Below are 15892 nucleotides of genomic sequence, written 5' to 3' on the forward strand. Positions count from 1 at the left end.
TAGATCACTGTACAGACAGCTAGTAGATCACTGTACAGACAGCTAGTAGATCACTGTACAGACTGAGCTAGATCACTGTACAGACTGAGTGAGATCACTGTACAGACTGAGCTAGATATTATACAGACTGAGCTAGATCACTGTACAGACTGAGCTAGATCACTGTACAGACTGAGCTAGATATTGTACAGACAGCTAGATTACTGTACAGACTGAGCTAGATATTATACAGACTGAGCTAGATCACTGTACAGACTGAGCTAGATATTGTACAGACTGAGCTAGATCACTGTACAGACTGAGCTAGATCCTGCCACTACACGCAGGCAGCATGCAGTCAGTTCTCAACATGGCATAGTCTCGCAGATTTCAGCTCAATTATTTTGATTGTTTGTCTCTCAAAACATTTATTTGCATATATAAATCTTTTGGTTGCCAGTGTAGATTGAAGTAATACTTTTTATAAAAGTAATTTCGGCATACTATAATATTAACTTCATGTATTTTGTAAACTCAACTCAAACATGTACTTATACTCGTATAGATGTGATTGAATGTTCATTCAACACAAACGATCCTCATGGATGATTAAACTGTCCTATATTTCTATATTTCATATGTTGTTATTACTAAATGAAAGTATTTTTAAAATGTATTTAACCCTTGCTGTATGTACTTGCAGATGACTGACTGTGTTGAAGATGGCAGCCATGTTTTCCGTGCGTGTTGTCACAACTGAACACTACTTGGCTGACCCTATTCCAGGGCTTGATGTCACACAGTGCGAGTTCCGAGGCACCGAGGTCAAGAAGGTCCCCATCCTGCGTATTTTTGGATCAACCCCAGCCGGTAAATACTGTCTCAGACTTCAAAACTCATTGCTTTTCAACGAGCCTACGTTTGTAGGTGCTGGATTAGATCAGACAAAATCATAGCATCTCAGGTTCAGAAATGAAAACCTGGTAGATCTTTCTGCAAATCTGCAGTTTTTTATTGGCCAGAAGCTGATTCACTATTCTTTAAGGAAAATCTCACTATAATTATATACCCACAACTTGTTCAGTTTTTTTAATTTCTTGTTAAGATCAGTTTCATCTCAGCAGTAGAATTTGACTTTAATCGCTTGTATTCATGCCACATTATGTATGTCAAGGGTCTATTAGACTGTAAAACTGTTTATGATTTAATTGTTTTTATACATATATTTATTAAAATTTATTGCTTAGGTCACTGATTCCCATTCTAGAGTAGTGTAGGAAAGTAGTGTTTCACCATTTGTCACAATTACATGTATTTGACAAACAATACATTCCCTTAGTTTCAGATGCTTTAAGTTAGTTGTATCTACAAAAAACTAAAAAAAATAAAAAAAAAAACCCAGAGCGGTTCTTTCAAAATTCCAAAAGTTTTGTTTTGAATAATCTATTTTTCATTTGCACATTACATTTACGACATGCTTTTATTTGGTTGTAATGGTTTAGAAAATGTTTTAATTCTCAGAGGGCTGCAGTGTTAAATCAAATACTTTTTAATGGATGATTTAAAAAAAGGAGTTTATACTTGATAATGCGAGACAGTGTTGAAGTGCCAGGGCTAAAAATGTGTGCAAATCTCCGAATCTGATTCGTGTAAGCATAAAACATCCGAATCTATTTGGATTCATGTGAAATATTTCAAAACATTTATTAAATTGAATAATTGAGTAAAACGCTAACAAATTAAAAAAAAAAAAAAAAAAAAAAAAAATTAATCTGGTTATCAAGCTTCAGCTTAAACTGGCTTCAAAAGCGTAGCATACATTTGAATCCGTGCATGTTCGAAACAGTGGTTTATCAAAACTAGTCTAACCTGGAGCCAAGCGATGGTTGACCCATTTCTATGAGCCAAATTACCAACGAAGAGAATAGAAAGGAACATGTTTGATCAGTTCTTACATAATAACAGTAGACAGTAATTAGTGTTCCCAAATTTAGTAATACATCAAACATTTCTATGTTAGTTCGCTGATATTATGTTCCTAACTTTGAATTACCTGCTCTTTTTAATCAATACATCTTTTTATCGGTTGTGGAAATGTACTACAGTAATATCCATACAAACCAATGCACCAAATACTGTTTATAAAAATAAGCAATCTTCGAAAAATAATGGGCTGCGTTCAGCCAGACCGAGTGGATAGACGTCCACAGACTGGTTTGTGTGGTTCATGGCAAACCAAATGGCCACATTGGAAACCAATCAAATAGTTTGCAAACATTAGCGAAATGTTTACTGGCTGAACTTAGGGTTGGTAAGACACCTAAAAACACACTGACTAAAGAAAAAATGGAACCAACAACTTTTTTTTTTTTTGCTTTAAAATTGGATAAATTGTTACTGACCAATTGTTTATTCTTTCCAGTAAATAGGAAGGTTTTTTTTTTTAATCCATTTAGTTAGTAGCATATAACACAGAATTCTACATACTAACACTGTTGATAAAGTTCTTCTCTGAAAATGTTTACAATCAGAGGATTCCCGTGGACTGCTTCCATGGGAATCGAAATTTTTAGCCCTGGGTTGTATAACTTGTTAGAAATTCCACACAGTTTTAATCAGTGAAGGAACCTGTAAATGATTTGTTAGCTTCTCTGCCATGTTACAACTTACTGACATTTTACTTCAGTAAATGTGTATTTTATTTTTAAAACAAAAGCTGAACATGTTTTGGATATACCCTTGTATTTCCACTTCAGTTAGTTAACAATATACAAACAGTATAGATGTTATAATAACTGAAATATCTTCACTGACGAAGAACTGTATGTATTTCTTCCCTTTGATTAACAGTTCCAATTCCCTGTCTGTTTCAGGTCAGAAGACGTGTCTACATGTGCATGGAGTATTCCCCTACCTGTATGTATTTCTTCCCTTTGATTAACAGTTCCAATTCCCTGTCTGTTTCAGGTCAGAAGACGTGTCTACATGTGCATGGAGTATTCCCCTACCTGTATGTATTTATTCCCTTCGATTAACAGTTACAATTCCCTGTCTGTTTCAGGTCAGAAGACATGTCTACATGTGCATGGAGTATTCCCCTACCTGTATGTATTTATTCCCTTTGATTAACAGTTACAATTCCCTGTCTGTTTCAGGTCAGAAGACGTGTCTACATGTACATGGAGTATTCCCGTATCTGTATGTATTTATTCCCTTTGATTAACAGTTACAATTCCCTGTCTGTTTCAGGTCAGAAGATGTGTCTACATGTGCATGGAGTATTCCCCTACCTGTATGTATTTATTCCCTTTGATTAACAGTTACAATTCCCTGCCTGTTTCAGGTCAGAAGACGTGTCTACATGTGCATGGAGTATTCCCGTATCTGTATGTATTTATTCCCTTTGATTAACAGTTACAATTCCCTGCCTGTTTCAGGTCAGAAGACGTGTCTACATGTGCATGGAGTATTCCCGTATCTGTATGTGCCGTATGACGGGACGGACCCCTGGGAGCGCTATCTGCGGCAGTTCGCGGCCAGCCTCGACAAGGCCATCAATATCGCTAACAATACCAAGTCAAATCCTCAACATGTTCACAAGCTGTCACTCGTCACAGGAATGTGAGCATCTATTAATCTGGTTTTTTATTGAATACTATTCTTTTCCTAGTATTTATTTAAAGCATTCGTTTTAAATTATTGTTTTTTATTGTTGTTTTTCTTTTCATGCTTTAACCTGACCTCTCACCCTTCTGCATCCCATTGCAATGGTTTTGTCTAAACACAATAATAAAGTTTGTTTTGTTTAACAACACCACTAGAGCAGATTGATTTATTAATCATCGGCTATTGGATATCAAACATTTGGTAATTTTTACTTATAGTCTTATCTAGAGGGTAAACCTGCTACATTTTTCTATTAGTAGCAAGGAATGTTTTGTATGCACCATCCCACAGACAAGATAGCATATACCACAGCCTTTGGTATACCAGTAATGGTGAACTGGCTGGAACGAGAAGTAGCCCAATGGGCCTACTGACAGGGATCGATTCCAAACTGTCTGCATATCAAGTGTATGCTTTACCATTGAAACACCATAATAGGCAATCAATTGGTTATAATGAATGTTTTGTTAGTTACTCAGGGAAGAGGATGAAGAGGTATTCATAAAACCATAAACAAATACCCTTAACACAATGAAAGGTTATAGGCATAGGTATTAATAGGGGGATAATTACACTTATGTGATGTTAAATTAAGTATTGATAAAGAGAGAAAGCAATAGAAGTTTACTTTGAGTATCATGTACAGTACAAATGCAATCTTTCCAGTTCTGATCTAACTTGCATCATTAATTATTCAACCTTGTAATCTATAGCCTTGCTGTTTTTGTGTGGGGTTCACTTGATGGAAATGGCCAGTAATATCAGTTTACTCAAATATAACACTGTTTTAAACATTAAAGTCAAGACAATTTTAACATGAATAACTTAATTTTTAGCCCTATGTATGGTTACCATGCCAAAGAACAAGAATTTATCAAGATCTACCTCTATAATCCAACTTCTGTCAAAAAGTGAGTATATACATTTGATAAATTTCAGTTGTTTTTAGCTTGTTTCCATAGTAACAGCCAGCATTGTGCAGGCTTGAACATAATGGTGGCACCAGTGACGAATTGCCGTTAATGCAATATGACTTGCCATAGATAAAAAGGCTTCGCCATTTGCTGTTTTTTGTTAATGCGATATGACTTGCCATAGATAAAAAGGCTTCGCCATTTGCCATTTTTTGTTAATGTGATATGACTTGCCATAGATAAAAAGGCTTCGCCATTTGCCGTTTTTTGTTAATGTGATATGACTTGCCATAGATAAAAAGGCTTCGTCATTTGCTGTTTTTTGTCAACGCGATACGACTTGCCATAGATAAAAAGGCTTTACAATTTGCTGTTTTTTGTCAACGCGATACGACTTGCCATAGATAAAAATTTGCTGTTTTTTGTCAACGCAATATGACTTGCCATAGATAAAAAGGCTTGACCATTTGCTGTTTTTTGTCAACGCGATATGACTTACCACAGATAAAAAGGCTTTACCATTTGCTGTTTTTTGCCATTTGATAAAAACTATTGTCATCAGTTGAAGGAATAATGTTTTTTTGTTTTAACTTTTATATTATTTTTTGCAAAACTTCTCACAAAAACCTTTAAAAAATCGTGTAGGTAACAATTCTTTAAGTTTGGGATCTAAGTATCAAATATGTTAGATCCTTAATGTTATTATAATCACCAGCTGAGATGCAGAAAAAAACATTTTAGTAATTTAGTTAATTTTGTTTGGAAATGTTTAATCATATTCAAGTGTCCTTAGCAAAAGAAAATGCAACATTATGTGTTCTAATTCTTGAATAAGCATTTTGTCAAATGGCAGTACATTATTAATAAAGTCATGTGTTTGTTAGTATATGTTTTGTTTGTAATTCCAGGGTGGCTGACTGGGATCTAGCTAGTTGTCAAATGGCAGTACGTCCTCAATAAAGTCATGTGTTTGTTAGTATATGTTTTGTTTGTAATTCCAGGGTGGCTGACTGGGATCTAGCTAGTTGTCAAATGGCAGTACGTCCTCAATAAAGTCATGTGTTTGATAGTATATGTTTTGTTTGTAATTCCAGGGTGGCTGACTGGGATCTAGCTAGTTGTCAAATGGCAGTACATCCTCAATAAAGTCATGTGTTTATTAGTATATGTTTTGTTTGTAATTCCAGGGTGGCTGACTGGGATCTAGCTAGTTGTCAAATGGCAGTACATCCTCAATAAAGTCATGTGTTTATTAGTATATGTTTTGTTTGTAATTCCAGGGTGGCTGACTGGGATCTAGCTAGTTGTCAAATGGCAGTACGTCCTCAATAAAGTCATGTGTTTGTTTGTATATGTTTTGTTTGTAATTCCAGGGCAGCTGACTGGGATCTAGCTAGTTGTCAAATGGCAGTACATCCTCAATAAAGTCATGTGTTTATGAGTATATGTTTTGTTTGTAATTCCAGTGACTGGGATCTAGCTAGTTGTCAAATGGCAGTACGTCCTCAATAAGGTCATTGTGTTTGATAGTATATGTTTTGTTTGTAATTCCAGGGTGGCTGACTGGGATCTATATGTTTTGTTTGTAATTCCAGGGTGGCTGACTGGGATCTAGCTAGTTGTCAAATGGCAGTACATCCTCAATAAAGTCATGTGTTTATTAGTATATGTTTTGTTTGTAATTCCAGGGTGGCTGACTGGGATCTAGCTAGTTGTCAAATGGCAGTACATCCTCAATAAAGTCATGTGTTTATTAGTATATGTTTTGTTTGTAATTCCAGGGTGGCTGACTGGGATCTAGCTAGTTGTCAAATGGCAGTACGTCCTCAATAAAGTCATGTGTTTATTAGTATATGTTTTGTTTGTAATTCCAGGGCGGCTGACTGGGATCTAGCTAGTTGTCAAATGGCAGTACATCCTCAATAAAGTCATGTGTTTGTTTGTATATGTTTTGTTTGTAATTCCAGGGCGGCTGACTGGGATCTAGCTAGTTGTCAAATGGCAGTACGTCCTCAATAAAGTCATGTGTTTGTTTGTATATGTTTTGTTTGTAATTCCAGGGTGGCTGACTGGGATCTAGCTAGTTGTCAAATGGCAGTACGTCCTCAATAAAGTCATGTGTTTGTTTGTTTGTATATGTTTTGTTTGTAATTCCAGGGCGGCTGACTGGGATCTAGCTAGTTGTCAAATGGCAGTACGTCCTCAATAAAGTCATGTGTTTGTTTGTTTGTATATGTTTTGTTTGTAATTCCAGGGCGGCTGACTGGGATCTAGCTAGTTGTCAAATGGCAGTACGTCCTCAATAAAGTCATGTGTTTGTTTGTTTGTATATGTTTTGTTTGTAATTCCAGGGCAGCTGACTGGGATCTAGCTAGTTGTCAAATGGCAGTACGTCCTCAATAAAGTCATGTGTTTGTTTGTTTGTATATGTTTTGTTTGTAATTCCAGGGCAGCTGACCTGCTATTAGCTGGTGCAGTGATGAGTAAACCGTTCCAGCCATATGAAGCCCACATCCCATACCATCTGCAGGTAACAGATTATTCTGTCAGCCGAAAACAACCAGTAGAACACAACTTCTTCAATTTTACACAGACCATAACTATTTCAGTGTCACCTAATCAATCATTATGGTTACTTTTGTTTTATGGGTCAACATATCTTTCAAAATATTTTAAAAGTATTTTGGGGGTTTCCATGGTAGATTTTGTGTACAGGGCTTCTAGATTATGGTAGCCCCACTCCCATGGCTAGTGATATTCAATGTTGGGTTAGTAAATAACTAGTATTGCCATGCCTGATGACTAGTGAAACCAACTTGCCAATTGCTGCATTTAAGTCAGTTTTGTAAATATGAATATCCTGCCCCCACCTACACCCCTAATGTATTTAAGCTCCATATCTCTCTTTAGGTAACGTATCTGATTATTACAATTAGTAAAATTGTATTAACTTAGTCTTTAGACTACTGGATTTTTTTTTTTACAAAAACCACATTGAGTGGGTAAAAGTTTATAATTTTTACTCACATATATTCACGTGAATGTTTTATAAATACATAAAATAAAGTTCATATTTCAATCGGTAAGTATTATTTTCATGGGTTTTTCTCATTTTTATATTTCAGATCAGTTAATGTTGATTAAAATTAGGCAAAAATAGAAAAAGTCGCATTTACTTATGGGGTTTTGTGGCCAGCTGTGCAGTATTTATGTCCATTATTCCTGATAACAGTGGTTTTCTGACCAGAATTAAAATAAAAAAAGAACTACGATTCATATCCCAATATTTGGTGATTTTTGTTGTTGGTAAAACTATCAAATTTATTATCAAATTAGCTGTTACAATCAGCTATCAATCCCTGAAGATGACTGCAATGTGCCACCATTGTTGTCGAGCGAAAATACTTGCCGAAAACCACTTTTTTAACTAAATATTCCAAGGTATTTTCCATTGAAAAACAGAAACCTAAAGCAGCCATAGTGTCAGTAAGTGTTTCTTGTTTTGCATTTTCGGTGAGAGTTGTGTGCAAAACAGTGGGAAATATGAATTGGAGAATGCACTGTATACAGTGTACAGTATGTCGACTGGCGTGACATAGGGTGAGATATCTCATCTACAGTAGTCAGAAGGTTAAAGTAAAGTAGGGCTAGTGAATTTTGAATCATGGTTAGTAAATTAAAAAAGTCACTGATCCCATGGCTACTGGATTTTATAAAAATTCTATGTGTTGTTTTGCATATTATGAAAAGTCTTAGAGGAATGATAAAACAGATTGCTGTTAACATATAACTTGTACTTGGCTGATGACTCGGTCAAACAAAATGTAAAAAATATTTTTGTAAATGTAGTCTTAATGATAGACACGGTGTGAATATGTTTTGCTATGTTAATGATTTTATTTCTATTTGTGAAGCTCTTCATTGATTTCAACTTGTATGGGATGAATCTGATTAACGCTGGAGCTGTCAAGTTCAGAAGAAAAAAAGACCATGGTAACAAAGTTGTCTGATACTCATATGAAATTATCTGTTATTTTCTCAGTATATAATTTCATATTCACATTGCATATTCCATTTCTGACACACTCATTTAAAAGAATATTTATGATGATATCCAACATAATATGTTGGATATTGATTTATAGACATCTGATTGGCTGCAAATACTAACCTAAATGCCAAATCTAAACAATCCAATGAAATTAACACTAAATATGCTGATTTCTATAAATGATATTGTAGTTATTCAGATGATCAAATGATTTCTTTGTTGGTACAGATGAAGCAGTAACTGAACCCATTTCGTATTATTTATTGTAACTTTTTTTATTTATTTATTTTCATTGTATTGAAGGTAAAAAGAAATCGAAGCAGACATGTTCATCTCCAGCTGTTCTTTCCACTTCCACACTGGATTGTACTGCTGATTGTGGTGGTGGAAATACACCTAGCTTGAGGAAGTGGGATCCAGACAATATTCCTGAGTACGTACATACTCTAAATCATTAAGTTAATGACACGTATATATGTCCCTCAAATATGATAGTAATAAGATGTATTTCTAAAATATTGTTTTTAGCATTGTATGATATATATCTTGTTTAACTTTAATTAAATTTAATCATATTCTAATTCTAATTCTATTATTATTATCCATGTTTCAAACTTAATATCATTATTAAAGTCATATCCCACATGCTATAAAGATTTCACTGACATGTTTGTAGAGGTGTCATAGTATTACCAGTATTAGCTTTGCTTGACCTCAAGCAATAAACCATTTAAAACTTATCCACAGTGATACAAATACCACCAGCAAATAAAGCCAGCACTCTTGATGTTGTGGCCATATCGTTATGTCGCCATAGTATAAAATAATAATTATGTGCCATTCATCCAATAAATACAGCCAACACTTTTCACAATTCAGCCATATTACTATGTAGAATAATAATTAATATAGTATCCAAGCAATAAATAAAGCCAACACTCTTTAACATTTTAGCCATATTATGTAGCCATATCACAAAATATTAATTATGTAGTACTCAATGTATTTATAATTTTGATACAGGCTGATGGCTGATACGTCAAGAAAGAGTATTGACTTTTATTAGTTTGAAACTTGTTAAAATGTAAAGGCATGCATACTAATAATGTGTATTTTATTAACCCGGTACCGTTGTATTTTGTTTTCAGAGAAATGTACTTGCCATATAATGTTCCACGTCAGAGTTCGTCGGAACTTGAGGCCGACATTGTGGCTGCAGATATTCTAAACAGGTTGGAAGTGGGCAGTAAGTGTGTTTTCTTACAAACATTCAAACAGATCTAGAAATTTTTAATTATAATATTTTCATTTCTTTTGAATTGTAAAAAATTACAACTGTATTATGGCACTATTTTTTGGGGTTTTATAAAAGTATAACTATTGTGGCAATAATTTTAAGAATTGTCATTTTTTGCTTTTGGTTTAAAAAAAATTAAAGTAATATTTTTACAAATCATGGTACCTGGCATAATACTTCTGTGTTTTAATTCAATAGTGTATTGTTTTAAGATTGTATTCGAATAACATTGACAGTTTAACTCTGTGGATCCACCATTATTTTCATTCAGGTTATTAGAATTGCTCAAGAATTTCAAAATGTTCTACATGTATGTAGCTGGAGTATATATTGTTGTTGCCCCAATGATGTTGAAATGTACTTGAAGCATGACAAGTTGACTATGATCTGTGATTGTAGGTAATATTGGCACTAACCCGGGTCTGGCTGCGTTGTGGGAGGACGAGAAACAGCGACGGAGAGACCAGGGTCAGGACTCACAGATCACTCCCCCACAGTCTCAGGGTAATTCTCTTCTACATGTCTGGTGCTGTCAGTAACATCAACCAAATCAGATGCTGGAAGAGTTACTTATAATCCATCTACTAAAAACATTATTACAAAAACAATTTATAATTGCTCGGAATAATGATTACTAAAACAATTTGCTCTAGCGATGTTATTAAACAAAACAACCTTCATTTGTCTTTCATTGACCACACACAGTTTGAACATTATCTCCAATTTTTGTTTTTTTAAACAAGAAAAATATCTTGCTATGGCTTCTCCGAACTGAAAATTATTTAAGTCACAGGGTAATACTCCGTTCTACATGTCAGACTTTGACCAAAGCAGAGACTTGTAATCCATCTACTAAGAAAATGATAATAACATTTATTTATAGTTGCTCATACTTTGAGTAATTTACCACTGGATTATGCCTCTGAACCTCCCTAAATAGCTGGTCTTATTTATATGTCTTTCATCCGATGCCATATAACTGTAAATAAAATGTGTTGAGTGCGTTGTTAAATAAAACATTTTCTTATATGTCTTTCACTGACCACACACACAACCTGAATATTATCTCATTCTATTTTGTTTTTAAACAGAACAAAAATAATTTCCTTATCAGAACTGAATATTATTTCAATCAGAACATAAGCTTGATAATAAAAGGTAACTAATTCATCATTCTCTAAATGGATGCATAATCAAACAATGATTCCTTTTTCAGACCATGGTGAAGTGAAAACATCTGAAAGCGAAACGAATTACCATAAAAGATTGCAGGAAATCATTGAAGAACAAAAGTCCTATATGTGAGTAGAATTTTTTTTTCTCCAGTAGTTCTGTGTAGCTAAAACCAAATAGTATATATATTTATAGTGTGTGCGTGTGACAGTATTGTGCTTTTTGGTCTGTTAATGTTTTTATTGTCACTGAAAAACATTTATTACCTTTTTCTTTCTTTTTTGTTTTTATACAGAGATTGCACTTGTGCATGAAATGTATGATTTTGACAGTTGTAATAATATAAAATAATACATTTTGTATAGTGCTCATCTGTTCAAAGATGAGGTATGATTTTGCTGTTCAAACAGTTTTGTTCATTTGAAAAAAATTGTATAGTTGACATTTATGCTGAGAAAGTGGTTCTATTTTTGTTTTCTTTCCTTTGTGTTACTGGCCTCGGTGGCGTCGTGGTTAGGCCATCGGTCTACTGGCTGGTAGGTACTGGGTTCGGATCCCAGTCGAGGCATGGGATTTTTAATCCAGATACCGACTCCAAACCCTGAGTGAGTGCTCCGCAAGGCTCAATGGGTAGGTGTAAACCACTTGCACCGACCAGTGATCCATAACTGGTTCAACAAAGGCCATGGTTTGTGATACCCTGCCTGTGGGAAGCGCAAATAAAAGATCCCTTGCTGCTAATCGGAAAGAGTAGCCCATGTAGTGGCGACAGTGGGTTTCCTCTCAAAATCTGTGTGGTCCTTAACCATATGTCTGACGCCATATAACCGTAAATAAAATGTGTTGAGTGCATTGTTAAATAAAACATTTCTTTCTTTCTTTCTTTCTTTCCTTTGTCAAGTTGATCTTGTGTTGTTTTTCCTTGTAGTAGCAGTCAGTCTGAGCCATCCGATGGAGAAACGTCCCAGGATGAAGGGACCCAGTCTGGTATAGCAGCAACCCCAGCCTCACTGGTGGAGATTCATCAGTCACAGGACACAGGTGTGATGTGTTATTAATGTGGGGTGCTAGTAATTCACTCACCTTGTGTGGCAAGACACAGGTGTGATGTGTTATTAATGTGGGGTGCAAGTAATTAACTCACCTTGTGTGGCAGGACACAGGTGTGATGCAGACCTGTCAACCCTCCCGGATTCAGCGGGAGTCTCCCGGTATTTGATCAAATCTCCTTTCACCTGTGCGGGAGACAGTTTCTCCTTTTAAATGACATTTTTGTAAGCATAAAAAAAAATTGATCCTCTTTTGTCAAAATAACAGAAGGGAAGTAACTCTGCCTTTTTTTCTCATTCGGAAAATGTCAACTACTTTCGGTTTCCGAGAATGTAACAGGCCGAATTGTCCTGACTGTTTAACCTTTGCCGAAGTGAGAATTGTGGGATAGCCTATTTATATTGTTAAAAAAGCACATGGAGTTTATAAAATGACGTGTTATTATAATGTTTGTTGTCATCGTAATGGCTACGAAGCGTGTTGCCGCTAATTCAACAGGCTGTGTGTTGACATTCAGTGTTGCCATATATAAAAAAAAAACTATCCAATTTAGTTCTAATAACACCTCTGAATAGTAAAATGTCTTCCCACTGGATTACATAATGCAACTATGACAAATTTGAACTGCCAGACTCCCGAGTTGACAGGATACACACGATGCATGTTAAAATCACATGTCACAGCAAGACAACGAAAAGACCAATTAGCTGTATAAACATACTTGTGTCAGATAATTTTGTATGTTTGTGCGGTAAAATGTTGGTTATAAGGGTACACTTCAAGAAATTATTTTTGTACAATTAAAAAATGTTGTGTTTGACATTGACATAAAGTTACTCACGGAAATGGGTATAATTCCGGTATATTTCACACGATGTCTGTAATGAGGTTTTACTTATGATTAATGAAAATACAATGTTTATTGCATCATTATAATGATTTTAAATAAGTACCACGCCACCGTTCCTCATTATAGTAAAAACTGAATATTAATTTATAAGATTTATATAAATTTGTCTTTGGTACTTAGGTACACTAACCACAAATGATAATGTAACGCAACCTGTAAGGCTGTAAGTGTAATACCGTAAATGTACTAATTAATTTTTTTATTTCTTGTTCATGTTCTTAACATTTTTGGATAAAATATTTTTTTTTTTTTAAATATGTATTAAATCATAATAATATTTAAACTTTAAAAAAAAAAAAAAAAAAAAAAAAAAATTTTTTTTTTTTTTTTTTTTTTTTTAATGCCAGATCTAAGGTTAAGAAGTATATATGACATTATAAAATATTCATATAACTTATTGTAATAATGTTTTTCTTAAATCTTGCGATTTTGGGTTAAATTGTGTGAATTTAAAAAATCACCTGCTTTTTGACAAAATCTCCTGCTTTTTCAACACACATCTCCTGCTTTCTCTTGACTAAAGGTTGACAGGTCTGGTGTGATGTGTTATTAATGTGGGGTGCAAGTAATTCACTCACCTGTTGTGTGGCACGACATAGGATCAATCTTCCTTGGTCAACTCACTGAGCTTTTTCCATCCCAGCTAATGCCGTTGACTGCTGGTCTCTGGATGCAGAATAACACTAACTAAAAGAAATACGACTTTGATGTGAAAATCTGGTTGGTTTCCTTCTTACATATTACACTGTGAACTCTCAGTTGAGACAGTTGAGTTAGAAGTGTTTATTTTTGCCACATTTTATTGACTAAACTGTAAAATGTTTACCCCATTTGTATACAAAATAAAAATAAATAATAGTAAGAAATTGCAGTTAGCTAATTTGTCTAGTGACACGTCATGTTTTCATTGAAAAACTATTACATACCATTATTAAACAGAATGTGAAAGATTTACCAAGAATAAGTAAATTTGATATTATTAACAAATTATTGTTTAACGACTTCAGATTCTGTGTCTCAGCACTCGGATACCGTGGAGGAGGATCCCCCTGTCGTTAGTCTGGAGTCCATCCAGCGAGTACTGTCCTTCAGCCAGAGTTTCTCACAGCCATCACCACCCGAGGGTAATGCACACTCACATGCTTAGTGCAGATAATGGCTTTTATTATACCAGTAATTCTTTTTATATTCTTATTTTTGATTAACAAATTATTCACCTCTAATATGATATATTTGATTCAATAGTATAATCTTACCATTTTATGTCTTTAGCTCTTGTGTAAAGTTAACTGAAGTCTGTGAATATTTTAATTACTAAAGGTAATTTTTGTTGCGTTTATTTATTGTCACTATTTGTAAATTGATGAGTATGTTCTGTAATGTTATTGCTTCATTACATTGATTTCCAGGCATCAAATATAAATTAATACCTGCAAGTCTGAAAACTCCTTATGGTCATCTCCATTTTGTTTACTGTGTTACTGTAGAAACTACTGCAGACATATCCATCACTGATGTGTTGGCTTCACTTGCTAAAGAATCATCCCCAGCTTCCTCTCAGCTGACCCCATCGCAGTTGTCTGCCCTTGAGGATGAGGACAGTGTGATGGCAGACGTTGTGCCGGATGCTGAGCTGCTGGAGCGGGACGAGGAGGAGACGTTGGAGATGTCACAGAGAGTGTGGGACGGCGCAGATGAAGAGATGGGCGAGGACAAGTCTCCTTCTAGGTAACTCGATACTTTGTCTTCCTTACAGAAAGGGTGGGACTTAACCTAGTGGTGAAGTGCTCGCTTGATGCACAGTTAGTCTAGGATAGTACATATAAAAGATCCCTTGCTACTAAGACTATATGTAAAAATTGCCAAATGTTTGACATCCAATAGCCGATGATTAATAAATCAATGTGCTCTAGCGGTGTAGTTAAACAAAACAAACTTTAACTTTAACGTTTCCTCACAAAATAATTAAATACACAGTATCGCTAATGTTTGTAATATGCTTTGAGGTTGCTATTTTAAAAATATTATCATATATTTTTTCTTTATAAAGTACAATAACTTGTTTGTGAACTAAACTGCAGGTGGATAAGCATTTTTCATAAAACTAGGTTAATTTGATTGCTTGTTTAGAGATGTGGTGAACTGTAGATGGTAATATGTGGATGTTTTGAGGTAATAGTACTTGTTCAAGATTTTATGAGTTAGCCTTGTTTGTGATCTATCCACGCCTAACTTTGAAATGTCATCTAAGTTTACAGCAGATCTGCTCTTAGTGCTGCTGGTTTAGGTAAGCTAACAGAGAGTCTGATTTTTCTTGCAGTATCACTGCTGTTGAATATGATGTACAGGGCATTGATGATACGTGGGATTCTTCTCTAGAGTTACCAGAGGAGCAAGAATCAGCCGACAGTGTAATCCCACAGTTAGATGGTGCATCCGATGAAAAACCTGGTGAGTGTAGTAATAATACATCTTGGTTGTTTATAAACTTTAACAGTAGTGCCTCAAACATGGTTATGTTACACTCCTTTGAAAAATGACATTGAGATTTTAATAAAAACAACTGCAATTTACTGAATATTAATATTGCATGTGTTAATTAAAATATAGATATGTTGTGCAGTTGTATTTAATTATATCTAGCTTTTATTTTCTCATAGCTGTCTTTAGAGTATTTTAACATTATTATTATTATTATTATTATTATTATTATTATTATTATCATTATCATTATCATTATCATTATTATTATTATTATTATTATTATTATTATTATTATTATTATTATTATTATTATTATTATTATTATTAGTTATCATACATTCTCCAGGGCTCACACTAGACATTTTTTT

The 15892-nt window shown here is 34.5% G+C and overlaps 1 protein-coding gene across 1 annotated transcript in view; it reads left to right on the forward strand.

The window, feature by feature from the left end:
• The window catches only part of LOC121371842, a 72328-nt gene that overhangs the window by 20651 nt on the left and 35785 nt on the right, over positions 1-15892 (forward strand). The window contains 13 exon segments of the mRNA XM_041498042.1: positions 683-849; positions 3417-3600; positions 4482-4556; positions 7008-7089; positions 8474-8552; positions 8914-9043; positions 9759-9856; positions 10307-10411; positions 11124-11208; positions 12009-12121; positions 14048-14164; positions 14528-14768; positions 15361-15491. Coding sequence (XP_041353976.1) covers positions 702-849; positions 3417-3600; positions 4482-4556; positions 7008-7089; positions 8474-8552; positions 8914-9043; positions 9759-9856; positions 10307-10411; positions 11124-11208; positions 12009-12121; positions 14048-14164; positions 14528-14768; positions 15361-15491 — 1588 coding nt within the window. The 5' untranslated portion in view covers positions 683-701.

Source organism: Gigantopelta aegis, chromosome 4 (assembly GCF_016097555.1).
Source record: "Gigantopelta aegis isolate Gae_Host chromosome 4, Gae_host_genome, whole genome shotgun sequence".
NCBI lineage: Eukaryota > Metazoa > Mollusca > Gastropoda > Neomphalida > Peltospiridae > Gigantopelta > Gigantopelta aegis.